The 22977-nt window shown below is 36.0% G+C and overlaps 1 protein-coding gene across 1 annotated transcript in view; it reads right to left on the bottom strand.

The window, feature by feature from the left end:
• Positions 1-2819: 2819 nt before the first annotated feature.
• The window catches only part of LOC149770181 (uncharacterized), a 102184-nt gene continuing 82026 nt past the window's right edge, over positions 2820-22977 (bottom strand). The window contains exons 6-9 of the mRNA XM_089949280.1: positions 18147-18241; positions 17181-17268; positions 7221-7410; positions 2820-3214 (exon numbers count right to left, since the gene is read on the bottom strand). Coding sequence (XP_089805406.1) covers positions 3018-3214; positions 7221-7410; positions 17181-17268; positions 18147-18241 — 570 coding nt within the window. The 3' untranslated portion in view covers positions 2820-3017. The remainder of the gene's footprint in view (positions 3215-7220; positions 7411-17180; positions 17269-18146; positions 18242-22977) is intronic.

Below are 22977 nucleotides of genomic sequence, written 5' to 3' on the forward strand. Positions count from 1 at the left end.
CCAGTGAGCTGAAAACATGCTTGTGATCTATGTCATTAAACGCAGACTGGCAACGAATACAATTATGTTGAGAAAGTTTACCTGCATTATAATACCAGACCGCAACGATATGGTTTCATGTGCTTGGACACGTAAAAGTGATAAATCGTAATCGAATTCGCGACTTCGTCGAGTGTCATTTGTGCTCCTGCATTAACATCTGATATTTTTTCATGGCCTCTTGAAGCATGAGGTACCCAACAGGTCTAAAATCAAGCAGAGTTCATCTACGGAGTGCTGCTTGTTGTTGACACTGAAAAGGATATGGGTCACGCCCATGTTGTCAAACACCTGGTTTGCCTTCCACCTAATCTGCATCTTGAGTGGTGTGCTAAAACGTTAGAAAGATACATCATAGAACTCTGTGCCTGGTAACATAGGTACTCTCTTTGTCATTGCCAATTATTACGCCAGAAACCTGAACCAATGTAAAGTTTGTTTCTAAAACGGGAACATATGTTGTCTTACTCGAGCACGTGGTATACAGAAGGCGTCACTTTTGACATCCAGAGACTTAACTTAGTGAAATTAAATATTCCATCGTCTTCTCTTTCTGGACGATGCATATACATGGTCAGATTAGCTAGTTCCAAAACAACAGTTTGCTTTACACCTCGAAATACAATATCAATATCGCCACAGAAATTAAATATGGAACTAAAAGCATCATCATGCAAACTTCATTATGGCAGTCTGTGATTGCGCGCCTGACGGAAAATCAAGATTTGTAATTGTGTCTTCTCAAATTGGCTATTGTGGTCTTGTTTGTTTAATCAATTCTGGTTATGGTATCCACAGGTGCTCCATATTGTGCAGCATTGTCTGTCCCGTCTGGGTTAAGTATCAACCTATTTTCTGAGTCGTTTTACCAAAACGTACTTGTTGCAGAGCTTAGATTATGGTCGTCGCTCATGGAGATCAAGTTCATGAGTGTGCTGGTGATATGCAGATACTTGTATGTGTCTCCGACTGCTTGATTATATAGTTGGTATCAATCCGTCTTAAAAAAAACTCCAGCCGTAGTTTGTCAAAAGCACGTTTCGGCCAGCAGCTGATTGCAAGTATTCTATGACCTCAAGAATAGATTTATGAAGCAGCAGGCAAACATCTTAGTATCAATAATGTTTCTTCTAAGCTGACTGATCTCATGTATGCCTTTGTTCAGGTACTATACGTATTCGTGTGCAGTTGTCGACTCACCAACTGGAGAGTCATCCAATAACTTAAAATATTCAGTAAATTTTGACAGAATATGATAGACAAAAATTCAGTTTAGATCTGAACCCATCATGATATGACATTCGCCATGTTCAGCAATGGTGCCGCTCTGTTATCGATCTCTTTAATGATTTCTTGACCACGCTTAGACATTATATTTGTTTGGCTGTATAAGTTACAACACCCTCAGCTTCTTTTGTTCGATATATTCAGCAGGGGTGCCGCTATGTTATCGAGCTCGTTAATGATTTCTTGACCGCGCTTAGACAATATATTTGTTTGGCTGTGTAAGTTACAACACCCTCAGCTTCTTTTGTTAACGCGATTTTCATTGATCGTCTGCTTGATCTCTGCAGATATGTCATATTTTCCCGCTACACTTGATCTTGTAGGGACACGACACCCATGGTAAAACTCAATAAGAACGATTTTTTTGTGCAATGGATGGGCTCAAAACAACAATCATATCAGCGATCCAAAAATCCTAATAGGATATACTTTCGTTTGATTAATGTCAGATCTATTTGCAATGTTCATCTAATATATTGATCACGCAAATAATCAGACATAAATGTGTTTGATTAGATCAAACCTTATTTGCTTTTTATAAAACTTTCAATCTGAGTTTGCTTCTATGAACTTCAGTGCTGCCAGAGATGTATTACGTATCTAAGTATATAGTCCACACACAGTTTGCTACTATTCTTTCAACAAGAAAACAATAGGTTATGTGACAAAATTACCTGGAAAATATCTAATGTTACCACAATCAACCTTTTAAAATAAAATGTCTGATCATTAATAATAGTTCAACTGAAATAATAGCTAAACGCAAATTTATTTAAGGGATGTTTCTTGAATAAAATTATTCTTTTCTTATTTCCTACTTTATCTACTTGCAATGAAAGATAGTTTATTTCACGCATATGCGATATGTACACTACACAACTAGATTTTGATGTTCACCTCTATAGCAAGAATTATGAAAAGAAATTAAACATAGCACTAATAAGATGATAAATAAGGTCTTGCTTTGATAACATTGTACTTCATTTTTAATACAAACATTTACCTTATTCTTTCGCATGATTCCGATATGCATTTCATTTGTCAAACAAAGTTTAAGAACTACATGAAAATATGTTGTATTGCACATAATATTCTTACGGGATTCTTATCTAAGCTTACCCATAGACCATGACATTTGAAACCTAAATCAGTATTAGGAACAAATAAACTACACCGGAGGAAATAAATATAAAGAATATCTTCTAACAATTCATGAATTATCTTTGCGAAAGAGATACTCGTACACAAGATCTAGAAGGTCATAATCAAATTATAAGGTTTATTTTGGTGCAACACACACACACACACACACACACACACACACACAGAATTACAGAAACACTTGCAACTTCAATTTGTGTTAAATCACGATTGAAAACAAGATATTATGCACTTATACTAAAGAATTTCTCCTTGGCAGCTTAACCTTATTAGAATCGCAAGATGCACAATTCTATATTATATTGAAAATGAGATAATCAGTGATCGGAAGAATAATTTTAATATGTAATAGTCAGTTTTTTCGGAGTGTAGGCCTGAGTGCAAAACGTGTTTCACAATGTTCTGTGTACACGCTTATGTAAGTAAGTGTCCGCGCGTGTGTGTGTGTGTGAACCGATTAGGTTTTCACAATTAATCTAGGCATAAATCATCCACAGCTTCGACGATATGATTCTCTTGCTAAAATCAGTTTAGGATCTGAATTTCTTGTGCTCGTTACATTCCCTGATAAAACTCTCGCTGAAATAGGCCTCATACTTCGGTATTGCCCTGGTGACACATGAGGTTTGATAGAAACCCCAGTGTTTAATGTGTAGTCTGCCAGCTTTTGTCCACCCGAATGCCCTCTCTCCATCCATAGATATTAGTTTCTGCTTGATTATTTGTTCTATACAAAGGCAAAAAATGAATATTTCAATATATCGCATATTATTTCGTGTGAAAATTAGTATTTAGATCTTTTATAGGACGGAACAAGTATTCAAAATATTGAACTTATTCAAAAATTTCAAAATCACTTGATGTTTCAATATTTCATGCATGTCATATATATATATATATATATATATATATATATATATATATATATATATATATATATATATGTATGTATGTATGTATATATATATATACAAGTAATTTATTTCTCTTCAATATATGGTGAAAATTCAAGAGACACAAATACAGTGTTTGTGAGTTACATTCTAAAAAATCATAAATTTCCTTTCATATGTCCAAAAATATGGAATATTTCGAATCACTTCAAATAGTCTTGATTGCTTTAATATAACATAATGATGCAATCCAGAATGTTTTCAAATGAATTCACAATAATTCCAAATAATGTGTTTAAATCCAACAAATAAATGAGCACTTTACTAATTCAAAGAAGTGTTTTATAGAAATAACTCTCATCAAATCGCAGCATGACTTTTAAGGAGTCCTCCAAACTGATCTTAAATCAGGAATTAATGATTTGGTTATTAAACCACTCTTGGGACACAATTTCACCTGACCTATATGTGAGTTATTATAATGCAAAATTCCAATCTAATTGTAACAAATATGTACTCAGAAATTTCTAAACTAAAATGCCATGTAAACACCATTTTTACAACTTCTAAAGGATCACGTACAGAAGTTAGCTACGTAAAGAAATTTGACATTATCAACAACTTGCAAAGTCAAAAATTAAGAACACAAGAAAGGATGCATTATATATATATATATATATATATATATATATATATATATATATATATATATATATATATATATATATATATATAAATATTCGGATGTGATTATGTATATATTTTTGACACTTTATTATCAATCTGCATACTATTTTGACTTTTTGCAAAACTGTAGGGGGATCGTGGTGATGAAATGAAAGACTTACTTGTTCGAAGACGAACGTTTAGCGTGATCATTGTCGTCAAAATATATGTCCCTCTCGCTCTCGCTCTCTCTCTCTCTCTCTCTCTCTCTCTGTGGACAGGAAAAAGCTTAGGGGACAATTATGAAACCTAAAAATTTGCCTTCAAACCTCGTAAATTTTTATGGTAAGCCCAGTAACTCAGTGGATAGGGTATCGAACAATTATCCAAGTATCATGAGTTAGATGCCCTTAAACGCCATCCCAATTCTGCTGCTTTGGTTTGTTTTTACGTATGCACCTAGCTCTCATTTCCTCTACGTCATAAAGCCAATTTTGTGTTAAAAGTGCATTTAAAACGATTTTCCATAACTTAGCTTGTTAAGAACTATTTGTCATATTCACTTAAGATAACCTTATTTAATACATTAGTTTGTAACAGTGCATATCTATTGTGAGGCTAATCTGCAGCGCGTATTCTTTAGTGCATACAAATAAAAATTTCAACTAAGCCAGTTATAAAGAAACTGTAATTGCTTGAATTAGTTTTGGTGAAATTATCTACACGCTCGTTTTAAGAAAGAAAAATAAAAAAGTAGGACGTGCATGCAATGATAGAATATTTTTTTGTAAGAGAAACATACTTAACTATTTAAACTTAATAATTTGTGAATGAAGATGCACATATACAATCCACACCAGGATCATGCGGCATAATTTGGGCTTCATGAAAATGGCTTTGTGTCTCAGCATATCAAACCTAATGCCATGTAGTTTATCCCCATTTTTCAGCACATGATAGGTTATACATGGCAGCCAGTATATTTGATGGCGGAGCTACTGGTAAGCTTAATCACATACTGATTGGCAGTGCTGAGGCTGTAATATATACACACATACAAACAGGAGTTAATTTTAAAGGCGAGCACAAAGGCCACTCGTCCTCCTAGGGACATAACTGAAGAAACAGATTGCCTTTTGTTTATGGTATATATTAACAGATCCTTAGCTTGTCAGCAAAGGGTCTTCAGCTGAACAGAGATATCTGCCCAACAGTTAGCCGTCCATGTTTTGGACATCCACACTCATAATTGCTGATCAAGAGGTCAATCAGTGTCAGCCAAATGTATTTGACACTCATAAATAAACCAAATGTTGGACTCTTGGTAGAATTATAAACTGGTTTTAAATCTTTACTGACATGGAAAACGACGTATCAGAGCACCAAAGGCTGCTTGCAGCAAGCAGCTATGTTGGGACAGAATAGCATGTGTGTTGTTGATGCGCTACGTCATTTTCTCTTTTAACTGGTTTGAGTAAATTTATGGGCAAGATACCCGCCTTCAGTTGCATGCTACCCGCGTATAAACGTACGTTCAATTCCACCTAAAATTTGTTCTTAATGAAAGAAATATGTTCCAAAAACGATGCAACACACCAAAGATATCAAAGTATCAGCTATTTATATCGCCCTTTATCCTTGTTGAAGCGGCTTTGATTTTTCAAACAATTCAATCAAGTGTTTCAACAGCTTGTGTCTAAAGTAAATGCAATAAAAAAGCCTGAAGCCATATTCCATGACGTGAGTTAGTGAGACTGGTACAAGTCAAACGCAGCTTACAAAGACTATAAAAGCCTATAATGGCAGATATTGAAATCACAACCTAGAGTTGCACAATCATACAGGAAAAAGCGCATACCTTTTGTTTATCAAACAAAGCGGGCTTGCTAGGTCAGTTGCTGCAGTGTCAGTGTTTCATTAAGTATGTATTTGAAAGACAAGCTTAAAATTTCAAATATAATAAGAATGATGTTAAGACTCTAAGATATCAGCAAGGGATTTTGTTATAGAAAAACAAATTGTCAAACAAAATAATCAATATTTTGGAAACAAAATTGGTAAATGCCACAAGTAGAAGCATGCTGTATAGTTTATGTTGAGATGATATCCATATTTATAGGACTTTTAAGGCCCTATTCCCTCACAATAATGTTAAACCAAAATTAAACATCATCAAATGCCTCTCTTAATGAAACAGAATGAGCAATACGCAAAAAGCACCAAAAGAAAAATTCAAGTAAACGTAGGGAAAATAAGCAGAATCCCATGCCCATCTGACTGTTAACCATGCAAATAAAATCGTGTCTGTGAAAATCTGCCTGTTGATAATATACAGACTAGATGTGCCTCTGCCGATCGGTCTCTTAACCATGAAAATAGGTTGCGCCTTTTCTGATCTGCCTGTCTATCAAGCAAAAATGTTGTGGTGAGTTCCAGAACATAATTTGTCACACACAGTCAGAACATGATTATTATGCAGGTTAGGACAGAAAAGGTTTTTATATAGCATGTTAAAATGGAAAGAACCAATCAGCGTAAAATCCAAAAGTAATTTTTATTCATTGTAAGTTTAGTATTAATGCAGGATGAATGCCTTTACCGAATGCAATACTCTCTCATGCCATCACTATAATAAGTGAGGGGACATACATCCTGCGAGAAAGCTACATAGGGTTTCATTTCAAGATTGTTTGGAAATTAGTACATTTTTTAAGCATGTTAACTCAATTCCACAAGGCAGAGATTTAAATGAAAGAATTAAAAAAGGCAGAAACAGATGATACTGGACAATCCGAATGACGTAGCTGGTTTAACTAATATTTTAACCAATGACACTACGTGCTATGCTGCTTTTCACTGACGTATGCCTCTGCCGCACGCGACTATACTATCATTGCATTGGACCAAGTCGGCAGCTATGACTCGGATGGATATGTGGGCTGTCGTCAGTATAATGTATTTTCTGCTTACATACTGTCATTTATTTATTTCATAGCCATTGCAACAAAAGAAAACTTAAAATATTGGTATCGAAGCAATGAAGAAAACAAAACATTAAACAAATAATAATAATGATAGGCAACCGAAATACTATCATATTAATGCCCTATGTTTAGAGGATATTCTAAATTAATGGTGCTTTCTGAAAATCAACATATTTGGCTAAGCTCTCACCTCCCTGAAGGTCCAAGTCTTCCTTTCCTTTTGCTGAAGCAGGTTCGATACACTTTACATAAATGTTTTCTGCATCCAGGTAGTGGCTGTGGGTTTGAGTGGATGTCTGTCCATAATATATATCGACAAACTCACTCACAACTTTTTGAGGAAAGTAAAAGGTAAGAGGGGTGGCTGGACTCATAAAATCCTGAAAAATATAAAACGTCATATAAAAAGTAAAATATTATCTGACGTTTGTGACCAAACATATCGTTCAAAAGCAGTTGTTTGGGCCTCTCTAGGTAAGTACGGGAATTAACATTAGCTCATAGGTTTACAAGTGTGCGACATTCTGAGGACAAGGGGTAAATCCTGTGTTAAAGTTGTTTTCAGGGATGGTATTATGATACAAACGTTTCTGAGGATATACGAACAGGTGAAACCATAGGATAATTAGCTTGTATACATCGTCAAGAACAAGGTCAAAATTAATTTAAACGTTCCACCGATCAAAACGAAAGTCAGAGCGTGACAGTGTCATGACTACAACAACTATTGCTACTATTCTTCAAGAAGAGAATGAATTATATTTAGCTTTGACTGATGTCATGTTGGCTCCGCACGAACGTTTGCCTGCGATGAAAGTACTATCTTCACATCCTTCTCAGTCTGTCCTTGTGTGTGATGCTTTAAACAAAAAACAACTATTTAACCTCTAAAAGATGCAGAAGAAATATTTATTCAACAACAGCAAGAGAAAAGAGAGCGTGAAGAGGGGAAGACGAGACATTCGTTCAACACTTAAAGGCAGAATGGAGTGAAAATGAAACCTTGTGTGTGCTACAGGACAGTTTGATGCAGTAAAAGCACATAAGATAAATGGTTCAAATTTCTTTACCCAAAACCATTAGACAGATAATCCTTCGCGATCTAAGACATATAAACATTATATGACTACTTCGACATTCACCACAGATAACATACCAGCAACAGCAGTTACAACCACCATAGCAGCAACAGCAGGAGGAGGAGTAGGACTTTGCCATGTGATGGATTAAGACAGTTACAGCTGATAATGCCAAGTCCATATATCGTAGGGGTCATTAAGAAAGGTAACGCCAGTGGTCAATTTTAGGGCCAGCTATATCGCTGAGGAAACATATCTTATTCACTGATTGCCAAATCAAGTAAATTTTAAGTCCTTCCATAATACAAAGTGTCCATGTGTGAATATGTTAAAGTATCGTATCTATAAAAAACGAAAAACAATCAAGACATAGAAAATATACCAAAGAAATTGCGTCCCTTTTAATACTAGTCATACTGAAGTGTTATAACACATAAAGAAAGTCTATTTTCTAATTCTTTTCTTAATTTCTTTACTGGTATCGGTTCTTCATTTTCTCCTTCAGTGTCTATTATTTGTCTTGCCTTCTTTAATTCCTCAATGAATATCGGTTATTCTGCTGTTTTAGAAGAACGCCCCTCCTCCTCGGCTTTAGTGTTTTTTGGGTGGGTGGGTGGGTGTTGCTCTTAAAACTTTCTGATGATCAATGTCCTTGCTCTTGACAATAATAGCAGATATCCTTACTTTTTTCTTTCTTCTTTTTGTCTCTATTCCTTTTATTTGACGTTGTGGACATTCTGAACCTCTATATCTCAAGTAAAGTAGTTTGTAGTTTTATTGGAAGTGGACTGTATAAAGGCTCTCTGTAAATCACTGATAAGAAGGGCTAGCTGTTTCCATTTTTTCCATCTTCTTCACAGACTGAGAGGTAAATGCATATATTCTCTTATGATCAAAAGCTCTTTATGTAGGAAGAGAGTACTAAAGCTAAATCAAATACAGTTTTTAATCATAATGAAATGATCACATTTTGCTGAGAAGAAACCAAAAGAAGAAGCAAAAGGATGTCGACTATCGGTGCTGCCTTACATATTATATGAAGTGTTAGCACAAGTGCATGCCTGTGATGTTGAAGATAACATGAACAAACTTGAATCCACAGCATCTACTCTACCGCAAGGCCAAGAGAGTCAAGACTAAGAGACTCTTTTAGTAGCTCTGGAGTATCATTTTTATATTCAATTGACTAAAACATGACTTCTAGAAACTTTTAAACAATGGCTTACACATGCACGGTGAAATTAAAGGAATTCAATTAGAAAATTCTACCAGAGAAAGCACCAAGTGTCTTTATATATTGGAGGGATTCATTGCTTGAAACGTTGAAACGACAATGCCAAGCTAAAGATAACGATGGATTGGAATTATTCATAAATCATAACAGTTTGAAATCTCCCGTCCGGATCACGTTTAGTACACCACCAAAGTTAACATCTAAATTATCGACAAAATTGAACACGTACATCAATCCAATGACGAGTTTAAATCATGAGTGACAGTAAAACCCCTATTTTCATGACATACATTTCACTTCCGAGAGGATGTAAAGTTTTATTTGTGAAATTCGCATTTACAAAACATGTATAGTCCAAATTAACAATAGACAAAATTAAATATGCTTAACTCATGCCATTGTTGTGGCTCAAAATTTATGCTAAGAAGAATGTTAAAGCAGAATAAAGCAGAATTGAAAAGATCATGGTAGTGTAGCCGAATATCACAAACCACAACTAGAAAATAAGCAAACTTCTTTTGATTCAAGCAGGAATTTCGGAAGAGACGGCGTGTCACCTTCCTAGAAGGCAGAAACTTTATGACATCGTTTCACCCATACCTGACCCATCCAGTTACACTTTCAAAGTATACCCTCAAGTTCTTCGTGGAAAACAGCGAATGAAGACGATAGTGTTGTCAATGCCATGTTTAATTGTTTGTGGGGAAACTTAGCTCAACCTCCGATATTGCCCAAGATGGAAAACTTGACTAATTTCATCTTGTCGACGGCAAAGGAAAATTGATGTAAAATGTGGAGATCATCCCTGAAGATTTGATTTTAATTAATTACAACGCAGAGACAGAGATTGCATCCCACCCCTAACAAATTCGAAAATGTCATCATTGTAGCATACCTGATAGCTAATGTACACTTAAAATTGTATGATGCCTTGAAATGTTTAGGAGATCGAGACATTTTCTTTGACACCAACAGTTGTATGAATATCGATCACCCTCGTAGCAATCACCAAGATACTGAATACGACAGTTTTGGGGCATGGGCTGACGAACATCCAGAGGGCAGTTTTGCAAGCAATGACCTCAACAATAATGATATAGAGACTGACATGGAAAAGTTCATACCAAATGCGCAGGAAGATGATACCCTCCGGACGATCTTTTGAGTTAAGTAGTGAACTTTGACATTTATGCACAACCTTTACAGTCTGGACAAGATTAAGACATTAGATCCACAAAACCTGTTACGTTTACAAATTCAGCAAAATCTTCAGCCGATCTTCAGAACAAGTGAATGAAATTATCTACCAGAAAAGAGTATCACTTCGACACAACAATTTACCATACGGATACTCTGGGCTCCAGCATGAAAGAGAGGAAGGTTCCAGGACCAACACTTCGTTCCTAATAAAAACGCTGATATAGAAAGAAAAACAATTAAACAGAGTAATGGAGACAATATGGACTCCAATGTTTAATATTGTGTACAAGGCACATTCATTCACCAAATATGGAGAATGAAACACCGCAATCAGGTGGAGGACCCACTGAGGATTCCTAGTTCAATGTAATTTAGTCCGATTATGTGCCTTGCGACCAGACTGATTCCTTACGCTGCGACATCAGCAAAACAGGATGACCTATAGCTCTTCTACTATTGAAAGTGATGCTATTCGGGTACCTTACCTAAGTTCTAGGACAAACGTGCAGTAGAACTATCTTGCATTTCTTTTAAAAGTGATGTCGTGTGTGCACCTTTGACTCGCAAACAAGTCGTGAATACAACTAACTCAATGTGATGTAACAATCGAAGAAGATTACACGTTAATGTGGCTTTGCTTAGCTACTGTGAATTTGAATGTCTATTCTAGGCATTCAAAGCAAAGGGAAATAGCCTAATATCGGGATAGAACTACTGCCAAATCTTTAGCCACACCCAGATTCGTAAACTTTGTGGACATAGATTAAGAATTGTGTTTCAGCTGTGGTGTGATACTTTGTGTATGAGAGTATAATGATACAACTTAATTTGAACACGACATATTGTTTCACCCTATCACTACCTTCCTTCAGGTCGGTCCAAAACTTGATCATCATGTCATATACTTTAGAAAAGAATATTCGGAGCTTACCTCCAGCGCTCCAACGAGGTGGTGCAGAATCAAGTGACATGCAGAGAACAATTACATCCTTTATGACATAGACATTTTCATATAGATATTTTCACAAGAATTAGGTCCGCTCCGGTGGCATAGTGGATAGAGCGTCCGCCTCGGATACGGGAGGTCGTGGGTTCGATCCCAGACCGAGTCATACCAAGTCTAACAAAAATGGTACTAATAGCTGCCTCGCTTGGCGCTCAGCATTAAGAGGTGAGTGTTAGGACTGATCAGCCTGGTGTCAGGATAATGTGACTGGGTGGGACATCATTCTACATGTCTGTGGCTACATCCTCCTCCATTCTCAAAGTGAGTAACTAAAAGTTAGATTGTCAAAGCTGGGAGCTATTGTATCTCTGAAATCCCTTGAACATTTTGATTGATTGACTTGAATCAGGAAAACCAGAATTTGTTAGGCGTTGGAACACAAATCACAGTTGTTCAATCTTCCACCACAGCGTATATAGTGGTGGTGCAAAGAGTGGCAATCGGCTTAAACATCACTCCAAGAAAGTCAAAGAGAATCTATTTCATTGGAAGACGGCATTCCTCATGAAGACCGTGTGATTGTGTCTCATTCTTGTCCTCTTAAATGGTTTTTTCTGAGAAGAAGAACAACAACTTAATCTTTGGTTTACACGAAAAGGACACCATTAGTAACTTGTACATTACATAAAATGTATTTCAACACTATAAAGCACATTATACTATCAGTCTCGATACCCATTATGTGGTGTTGCTTAAACATCAGAGAAACAACTCGCATGTGCAAGTGTTAGTCACAAAGTTAGGAATATTTTGCTTGAATTATGCGTATGATGTTACCATTCAAACAAGCCCATGCATACTTTCTGTCGATTTAAAACCTACCACTCCCGATTTATTTTAGATTGCGAAAAAATTTATTTCGCAATGTATGCCTCTCTGAAATTAAACTGTAAAACATCCTTCATTCCCTTTCTTTCTAACATCATTCATCATGACTTCCTCCTCTTGCTAAATTGATATGTGCACCGCGAGACATCCGTCGCGTAAAACAAGAAACAATTATGATCACATTTGTTAGAGTCTCAAAGAAGACTGCGATGGCTTACTTTGAAATCAAGTCTTTTGCTTCAAGGCATCATTCACATCAAAGGGAAAGGTTTTTGAAAAACATGAAGTAGCGTTGTCACAACATGCAGAGCCAAGAATCAATATTCAAACCAGGCAAACAAATTGTTGTGAAAGTTAGTTGAAGTGGGTCTTTAGGATGTGTCGTTATTAGTTCACTTTTAGAATGGGACCCTAATGCCAAGGTAAACAAAGCCTAATCCTTCAAAAGAAGGCAGACAAAAACAAGAGTGGTAGTAGTGGTGTATCAAGATCACACTGTAATAAGAAAAATGACGCAAGGAAGAAAAGTTCCATAAAAGAACATCTGTAAGAAGGAGAGGTTATACTGCCGCTAGGAACCACGCGTCTCAGTGACAATGTATATCTTTACTTCTTTTTTGTTCATGACGATGGTTACACTGTCTTCCTCTGCTTGTAGCGGTCTCCCCTAAGACAAAGTTACAACGTGGAACAAGTGTGCAACAACATTTCCTGTATTGTTATAAAAACAAGAACTGTCGTGATGTAGTCAATTGCAAATATCTCATCGACAAGTGGTGCCCATAAGGAAATTTAGATGAATTTCATTGAAAAAAGTATTATATAGCAAATAAAATAGTAAGATCACAACCTCATTATTGACTAACTCACCTACTTCCACACAGTAAGAAATAAAAGCTTGACTAAAAAAAATTTGGATGTCTTCTTCCAAAGAAGACAAAAAGACAGAACTGAAAAACTAAATCAATAAAAAATTACCAACAAATGACGATGACTCATATTCACATTGCTCGTAGAATAAGTCCTGCCCATCACAATCCAAACCAATACCACACCAACAAAAACCTTAAATCACTAATAAACAGTGGGTGTTTTAGTAAGGAACAGCAGCAACAGCAAGAAACAGCAAACCCATCATTGAAACACTTTTAGCCACAATTTAGCAAACATTGTACCTTGCTAATAAAACCAAAGGCAAAAGTATACATTTGCAAGATGTGAGAGAATGGTTACAAGAACTATTGACATACATGTTACACAACTCCATTTTCTAGAAGTTAAACCGAAGAAGCTGACATTCGTCGTCCCTTGCTGACAGATTTAGTCGACGTTCATTTGATAGCAATCAATCATGGATACGAATAATTTTTCTGTGTTGTTAACGTATTCTCAAAATCAACTTGGGTAGTTCTCTTTGACCTCAATACAACCTAATATAAATTCCGTGTTAGTGCGAACTTTAAAATTGGTTATTTTGAAACAAAGTGGCTAACAAGCTTTTCAGAACCAACTGAAAAAGACATTTATCTTTTCTACCGATCGAAACATCAAAGAAAACGAGTCAAATATTACAATTACAATCTTACAATTAATCATAGCATCCAAACATCAGGTATGCAGCAGTGGAAGTAATTCCTGAAAACGATGTGACGGTGTTTCATCGACTGTTTCGAATGTTACCCACCACAAGAAAAGAATTATTACAAACTGGAGAATGGATTTTCATGGTAAAAGTAAAGAATCAATGCACTTTTAACAAAGGTGGTTTACCTAATTGGACAACCAAATTCTGTTTTGTAATGTAAGTATGTGGATGGCATCCTCTTGTCTAAAAGTTAGAAGATATGAATGGAGAAGGGTTAAAAGGAACCTTTTGCTTGTCTGAATTAAAATGAGTACCCATGAAAGAAGTCGACGTGCACAATATCGTAAATATTCTCGAAGAACACGTAAAGTTGACAGATATCAACTTGAGGAAATGAAAGTGCACTGGAACAGATGTCAAACTAGATTTTATTCTTGGATTGCTACTTGATAAGTCAAGTCATTCATATGCCCTTAAGCATAGCAGCTTCCCCTAAAGATCCTCTCCTCAAGAACTACAAAAGCAACCTTTGTGTATGCAGTGTGGAAACCGTGTTCCTATAAATCTAATTTTGCTTTCTGCTAAATCTGTATGGTGTGTTATATGTCATCGGAGAAGAAATTGCAAACCTCAGTTTAAAACAAGTAAACAATAATTTGTTGACAATTTTACGCAGTAGATGCATTGGTCATCCTCTTCCCAGTACTTCCTTGAAATTAATAGGACAGTACAGTAACATCAACAGTAGCTTTGCTGTGAATACCAGCCACCACTACAACTCTTCAAATAGCAACAGCTGCAACACTCTTTTGGAACATTTTGTATCCCTCTCTTTTTACCGTGAATGTCGCCTCGGAAGTCTAGAACCATCGAACAATGAATACCCAATTTATTTAACGTTATATTGTGACGGTTCTAGTGATGTGTATTCCAACAGTTCTTTGTTAGTCAAATTATCTCGGTCTATTCAATTGAATCAAGAAGTTCATTGGGATGTAGCTTTGATAAACATCCTGCATTCTCCTCAAGCCATCAGTATCAATGAGGGTCAAAGAGCTTTCATCGTGGATATCCTGAGCAAACGAGTTCAAGAACAGGTGAACACAAATTATTCATTCTGTTACAAAACCAAAACAAACGTTACCAACTAATCCCCGATTTATCACCGATAATAAGATAATTCCTGTATGACACGGATAGCAGCAGAGGCAGCAACATCAACCAACAATAATAGCCAAAAGGAAAATAAACGGAATGCAGAATGGACACCGATGACTTCTCGTTCTCCTATAGAAAGATAATCCCTGTGATGTGGTGACGCCAATGGTGAGATGTGGTCGTCCTGCTATATGTTAAAATCCAGGACCACTCACCAAACAAACAAGCCACTTTTTCAGGGCAACCCCGATCTCTAGAAAAGAGAGATGCAAGTTATTTGCCAATTTGTTGTTTTATGTTTGCATGTGTTCTGTATGCACATGAGAAGAAATAAAACGTTCCTTATAAAAACCGTATCAAGGAGGTACAGTGGCCACTAATTGCAGTGGCAGCAAAAGCAAAGGACAATCTGAGGACCATATAGATCCTTAGAAAAGACAAATACTAACCATTTGCCACATATTTGCATATGTATGTGGTTGTGTATGGTTTGCGCATGTCAACGTTAATAACTTAAGACTTTTACACATCTGAGATTTTATGTTCCAGGGTATAAGTTGGTCTATAAACGGGTCCTACCCTTGTGCGTGTTTGCATGTGTTGTATGTTTGTATTAAAGTGCATTTCTATTGTAACCTTCTTTTACATTCTACCAACTTCTTGTCTGATTGTATGTAGTCTAATGTGTGCAATACATTCCTACCCTTTTCAATAGATCGTAGTGGTACAACCTGGATTTTAATAAAAAGTGTCCGCTAGATAGTATATGTGGTGTCTTGGATTGTGATTATAAAATGTGCACGGAAGAGCATATGTGTCTTTCTTTATTGCAATCAAAAAATGTTAACATTATCATTCCTGTTTATCCTCCCCCCCCCCCAAAAAAAAAAAGAAAAAAAAAAAATTTGTCCCCAGAATACCTTCAACGTGTTAATTATACAGGCTAATGTTAATTCCCGTATGTCCTCATAGAGGCCCATACAGTTGCTTATAGATGACCGTTAGATTTCTGCCCTTAAAAATGAGTTTTAAAAGAGTTATCATTATGTTATACTTGACTAAAACACAAATCAAAGTTTTGAAATTGCAGAATATTAAGCACAACAGTGATTATTCGTTTTCAATTTCATATTATAATCTGGACAGAAAAGTATTCTAAACAATTCTAATTTAGTCAATATTTCTTTTTCAAAAGACAGAACCCATTTGTTTCAAAACTTATATAACTTTGAACATAACATTTTGTATTTCCCGGACAGTATGAAAGAAGAGGTTTTCCTTTTGGCTATATTATCGTCATCCATAATTTCGAAAATCTTATTAGTTTGAACTTTTACTAATTTGATATTCTACTATATATTTAATACTGCTTGCTAGATTATCAAAGTGAGTGAGCAAAATAAACAAAAAAGATCATCAACATTATAATCTTGTCTTGCAATGTTTCGTTTGTTCCATGTCCAGATAGTCACGGACAGATTCGTTGAATTTTCCTAACTAAATTAATTGTGATTCCAAGGCTATAAACACGATTTAGCTACTATTAATTTCCACACTAAAGTCCGATGATCAGTTAGAGTCAGGTGAATGAAAATGAGAATGTTGTTCCTACAAGCAAACATTTCATATAAGGATGTCGTAAATGTTTCTAAAACATTAATAGTATCCCCTCCAAAATGGTGAAATAGGAATATCTTTGAATTCAAAATATGCAGATAAGCAGCCTTTTTTCAACACAGTTTGTCCAGTGACACTACTCCTCATCGTTTTTATACATGTATGTCCTGCCTGCCCATTCTGTTAATTCACATCTAAGGCATTGATCAAAATTTGGAAAGGATTGTGCATACCTTTACCCCATCCCTCAATCAAAAACCCTGGTATGTAGTATCTATGTCAAATGGTGTAAAAGCATGACATCATTCACACATACGAGCATAACTGGACTGGCAGGGTAGAATAATCCCAAACTTTGTGCTTCCACAATAATAAACTTAGCTTATGCAGAACCGACTTTATGTGTAAACGATGTAACATATCTGGAAAGCATTAATACTCACAGACTGAGGTGGGATTGTAAAGAAAACCCTTGTAGAGGTGAGAAGCATGATCTCGCGGGACACATGCTGGCCATTCACATAAGGAATCCTGCAAATAAATGGGATATAATGATGTTCTATGAACTAATATTCGTTTATATGCAGCGGGTATGTAAATTGGATTTAATTACACGTAAAGGCATATTAACAAAGTACAAACGGTAGAGGAATGTTAATAAAGTGGCTCATCCTGAACAAACCAGAGCAGCAGACATGTGATAGTCAGAACAAGATTCAAACCTTAAAACTCACTGACATGAGTCGGCCACGCTTAGGCGCTGTGGCGAAGAACTGTATTGAATGTATTTTACAGTGTCAGTGGATATAGCACGTTTTCATCGGATCAGTCAATATCGCTTGATAAAATTAACCATGATCTGTCTGAGAACCCATTACTAATTTGATATAGCAAGTAGGATTATTAAGACAAATAATTAGGTTGGCAAATACCAAATCCCATCAATATCTTTTTAGGCGGAGGGTGGCGGTGGCCATTCAACTGGTGCATGGAAAATTATGCCTATTAACCATTTGTAACATTCTGGTTTTTGTGCGTTCCATTCCAATTAAATTTGTTTTTGTTTCACAGCATAGTCACCAAGCCACAACCATCCGCACACTACAACGATGACATCAAATCTGGGAAGAGCACACTAAAAAAGAAGAGTATTGTATTCCTTCGTTACATTAGGTACCACCTACATGACAGCAACACTTGTAATAATATACATAACTATGGTTTCACAGGGCAAACATTTAACTGAATTCCTTAAAAATGCAATCGAGAATAATAAACTTACACCTAACCAATATACTACCATTGGCTTCCTGCGAACACTAAGTTCAACATATACAGTACTATAGTAACGATATATGCCTGAAAGAGAGAGATGCATACATGAGCATAATTTTACATAAAGAACTAACTGCCATCGTTTACATATCCTCCTTAATTTTGAAAGGCCTCGTTCTATCGTCAATTCTATACGCTTTTCCATTTCTAAGTGTAGTTGCCATTCAACCTGGAATAGAGTGAAACATCATTAATTGTTCAGATAACTTGATAGTGTATTAGTATAAAGTTCGCCACTTTCAATTGAAAATAAAAATATTAACAAAACAATACATGCAATCTCGACAAATTTGATTAAGTTTATTATTCAAATCAATTTTTTTCTTCATAGATATGACATAAATAATTACAGTAAGAGGAGAAAACATAATTTGCGAAGAATAAATTATATCTTATATATGCCGCACAAAATAATCCTGTTATGATGGAGTCACATTATAACATTGTTGTGGTAAATGGTTCTCATTTCAGAAAGATAGTTTATATCTTTCATATCAGCCTACTGTATCTGAATATAATTAATGTTGATTACAATTTGTTTTATCAATGCTGATTGCAAATCGGTAGAATGTAAGACGCATTCAAAAAAATCAAGGGGCGGGGCAACATACATTTAATTTTTTGTCATTATTATTGAATTCTTTCGCAAAAGAGGCAATAATGGCAAGTCGGGTATTTTATTTCTGCTCAATGTTTGAATTATGCCCCTTTTGAAAAATCTTTATAATCTATATAATGGATAATATCTTCTGAACTTAGACATAAACTAATTGGCATGAATGATAATGATGGAAAGATAAGAAGACCTACATAGATACAGCCAGAAAATGTATTGACAATTAAAATTGTTCGAGTGAATAACGAATCTATTTTAGCGAACGTTTGAAAATACTATAGATTATTCACCCAAAAGACTAAATATGTGTCGCTCACTCAGAACAAGCATCTTTCTTTTCAATTCCATGCTCAAACATATTTGCTACCAATATTTGTAACATATTACAGTAACAAGTTTATTTCCAAATTCGTCCCAAATAGACCTATAAAAATAAAACTGAAGAAGAATGTAAGCATATTGCTGGATTAGAACCTGGTATTTTAGCGTGATCTATTAAGCGAAGTAGACAAAGTATTTTTTACATTTCGCCAGTGAATTATCAAAAGTATTTCTCTTTGAAAGTAAACTGATTCATGGTTAGAATAAAATAGAGGATATTTGCTTGCAACGAGTGGGTAAAAAATAGCCATTAGTCACATCGAACAAACTAAATGTCATTTTAGTTTATGCTACAATGCAAGCAATATGTACGACGGATGAAAGTGGCAGAATTCGTACAATATCCCGCGCAATAATATCAGATGTTTATCAGTTATGTTCTGCTGTGTTTTCTTGTGTGTGCAAACTATCAGCAGCACTATAATTGTCTAATTCAAAGCAAACAAAAAACATATAAACATACAAACTAAAGAGAACAAATATATTACGTGAGATCGGAAACTGCGGAGAGATTGCTATACTTACCGACTGACTAAAATGTAAACAAATGGCTGTTCATAATTTTGGGATCATAATGTTATCGATGTTTTTTTTTTGAGGACAGTGAAAAAATACTTTTCATATTTGACTCTGGTGAATTATCAACTCTTACATGCAAACACATAAGTTTATATTTCTGCTCGAATCGAAACTTAAAATTTCAGTAGTAATAGTTATGAAAACATTTGTCATTTCAACCTAGGTATAGGTTAAAAAAATAGTCAGACATGCAAAGCATTACATAAATTAAGTTACATTCATGAAGCATATGATGTCCCATGAGAATCTTGTGATAATAGTAAGCCATTAGTATAAATGTGTTAAGGGGAAATTGAATAACAGTTTAAAAAATGTTGCTTGTCTGGGAATTTGCCCTGGCACTGGCTGTGAATTTCTAAACAAAATTGAAACTAAAATATTGATTGAAAGCCAATTGAGTCAAATAGATAAACACAGTTGTACATGTATACAGTCAACTAATGTTTTAACCTGAGTTCAGGAAATGGAACAGTTTGACAAGAAATTATTCTAAGTACTACTATCACACATAACATAAACTTTCTGTATTAATTATATTAAATTCTGATATTTATATATCAATTTACAACAAAACCTTTGTTGACATGTGTTCCATAGGTATTGGGAAACAGAGATTGACTGCGGGTTTAATAGGTAAGAGTGCACTGCTGCCACACAAGTAATATTATCATTTGCAAGTACACAAGATAGTTCGCATTAACATATGATCTGTATCCTCCTACCCAACATCCTCCATATTATCATGCAGTGGGTTTACTTGATCAATGAGTTCACACACTCCCAAATGTCAGAACAACCACGTATGAAACAGATGAAACCTGATTTCTGACAGGTTACCACGCTGTTTGGCATTTCGTCTTGGTGTAGCCACACTTGATCTACTATAAACTAGACTTTGGTGCAGGAATTGTATTATCATGACTGAAACCAAAATAATTTTCTTGCGGTGATAGGATCTCGTGGTTTGATGTGGTGTCGTTGTTCCAAATAATAATAATAATAATAATAATAATAATAACAATAATAATAATAATAATAATAATAATAATATCGAGGACTTTGTATAGCGCCTAATCTTTAGAAGCTCTAAGCGCTTTGCAACATTAGACAACACCTATAAGATAAAAAAACATATAATGATATGATTACAAAAACAAACACCATGAAAATAGAAAACATTAAAAAAAAAACATGCTGAGAATATTTAAGGTAGGAAACATTATTAGGTCTTTAAGCTTGTTATTGCAGTCGAAATAAATGAGTTGTGAGAGCACTCTTGAATGGGATCACTGTGTCTTTGTGTCTAAGTTCAGTGGGAAATTCATTCCACGTTGCTGGGCCCTGGTATGCAAACGAACGCTGTCCATGTGACTTTGCTTTCATAGTGGGAATAGTGAGTATACGATTGTCAGAAGAGGAGCGTAAGTATCTTGATGGTGTGTACACATGGGTGAGGTCGGATAGGTATGTTGGACTAGAGTCTGACAGTGAAACGTAGCACAGAGAACAAATTTTGTGTTTGATTCTGGATCGAATGGATAGCCAGTGTAAGGTACAGAGCAGCGGGAAGGTGAGCTCTGATCGTGGTCCGAGCAGCTGTGTTTTGAACTTGCTGAAGTTTCTGGAGCAGATATTGAGATGAACCAGACAGAATTGAGTTACAATAGTCCAGTCTTGAAAGTACTAATGAACACACAAGTGTTTTAGTGGCGTCAACCGAAAGATATTTGCGAATTGAGCTGATGCGTCTCAGCTCAAGATATGCAGCCTTGCATATGTTTCATGATATGTTGGTGCAATGTGAGAGTACTGTCCAGAGTAACACCTAGGTTTCGTACTGATTGTGTGAATTTAATGTTGGTGATGTAAAGGATGTGAATGAGGAAGTCTTTGTGTTGTGATCAGAATGGCCTCAGTTTTATCATCATTCATCTGCAGCTTGTTACATGTCATCCACGATTTCACATCAGAAATGCACCTCTCTACACCTTGGATGGTAGCATCAACTTCAGTTGGGTGGCTAGATTTGTATATTTGGGTGTCATCAGCGTACAACTGGTGAGACACTGGATGATGATTTATGACATTTGTGAGCGACTGAGTGTACAGAATTAAGAGAACAGGTCCAAGAACAGACCCCTGTGGAACACCACAACATAGATCAACTGGGCTGGAATGTATTCCATTTGCAGATACAATCTGTGTCCTGTTGACCAAGTAGGACTTGAACCACAGTAAGGCTGTATCATGAATGCCAAATACATGCTGGAGACGGTGAAATAATATATCATGGTCTATTGTGTCAAATGCTGCAGACAAATCAAGGAGGGTGAGGACTGTAATCTTTCCGCTATCCATGGCAGAGAGAATGTCATTAACTACTTTTAGAAGAGTAGTTTCAGTACTGTGGCAAGGGCGATATGCAGATAGTACATTGCTAGGAAGACTGTTTGAATTTAGATGAGATACAAGCTGAGATAGAACAACCTTTTCTAAGATTTTTTTATATGAATGGGAGATTAGAACCTGGGCGGTAGTTCTTTAAATCGTTATGGCCTAAAAGTGAGTCTGAAAAATTCCTTGATTTAGTGAAACTTCTCTAGGTGATAGCTTTAACGACTGTGTGTGCTTATTTGTAAACAGTCAAAACCTATCTTTATCATCGTATGAGATCCAATTTTGAGGTAGGTGATAGCAGTAAACTAGTCACCAGTAGACACTGGGGTCTTAGATATTTTGTCATTACTGGCATCCTGGAAACTTTTACAGAAAGCTACGTATTTGGTCGACACCACTGATGGCATTGAATCCTGGTAAGGTGGCAGGATTCCTAGGTCCAAGTCTTCATAAATTGGTCTCAGCACCTGTACCCAGTTCTGACTATAACTTTGGCGTCCCTGTATAACTATGGATACCGTCGGCTAGACAGCACAGACCTCGGTATCTTAGAGAATGTTGATGCTGACAACCGCACAGCCTATTGCAATAGCGGCATGCAGAAGCAGTTTTATATTCGTTTCCTGTTGATCATGTTGAAAAGGGCTTATATCTCTGTGAGTTGATCTGCACCATGCCACTACCATGTGGTTCCCATTAACTGTTGCCTTCTCCTCTTCTCAGCCAGGTAGAGAGCGGGTTTACTCTTATCTTCACATCTGACAGACGTCGTGGCATGGCTACCTTTGCAATCCTTGTTGCATGTATTATGTCACAAGATAATACTGGCTGGCTTCCTAGCCTCTGCCACAGGTGGCTAAGACAGGAATAAGTGGTTTGGCTGATGGCCTGGGAAGCTCGAGAGAGTGGCAACTATGCTCACCAATTCTTTC

This window comes from Sinohyriopsis cumingii, unplaced genomic scaffold, assembly GCF_028554795.1.
Source record: "Sinohyriopsis cumingii isolate HCF-2022 unplaced genomic scaffold, ASM2855479v2 utg002530l, whole genome shotgun sequence".
NCBI classification, from domain to species: domain Eukaryota; kingdom Metazoa; phylum Mollusca; class Bivalvia; order Unionida; family Unionidae; genus Sinohyriopsis; species Sinohyriopsis cumingii.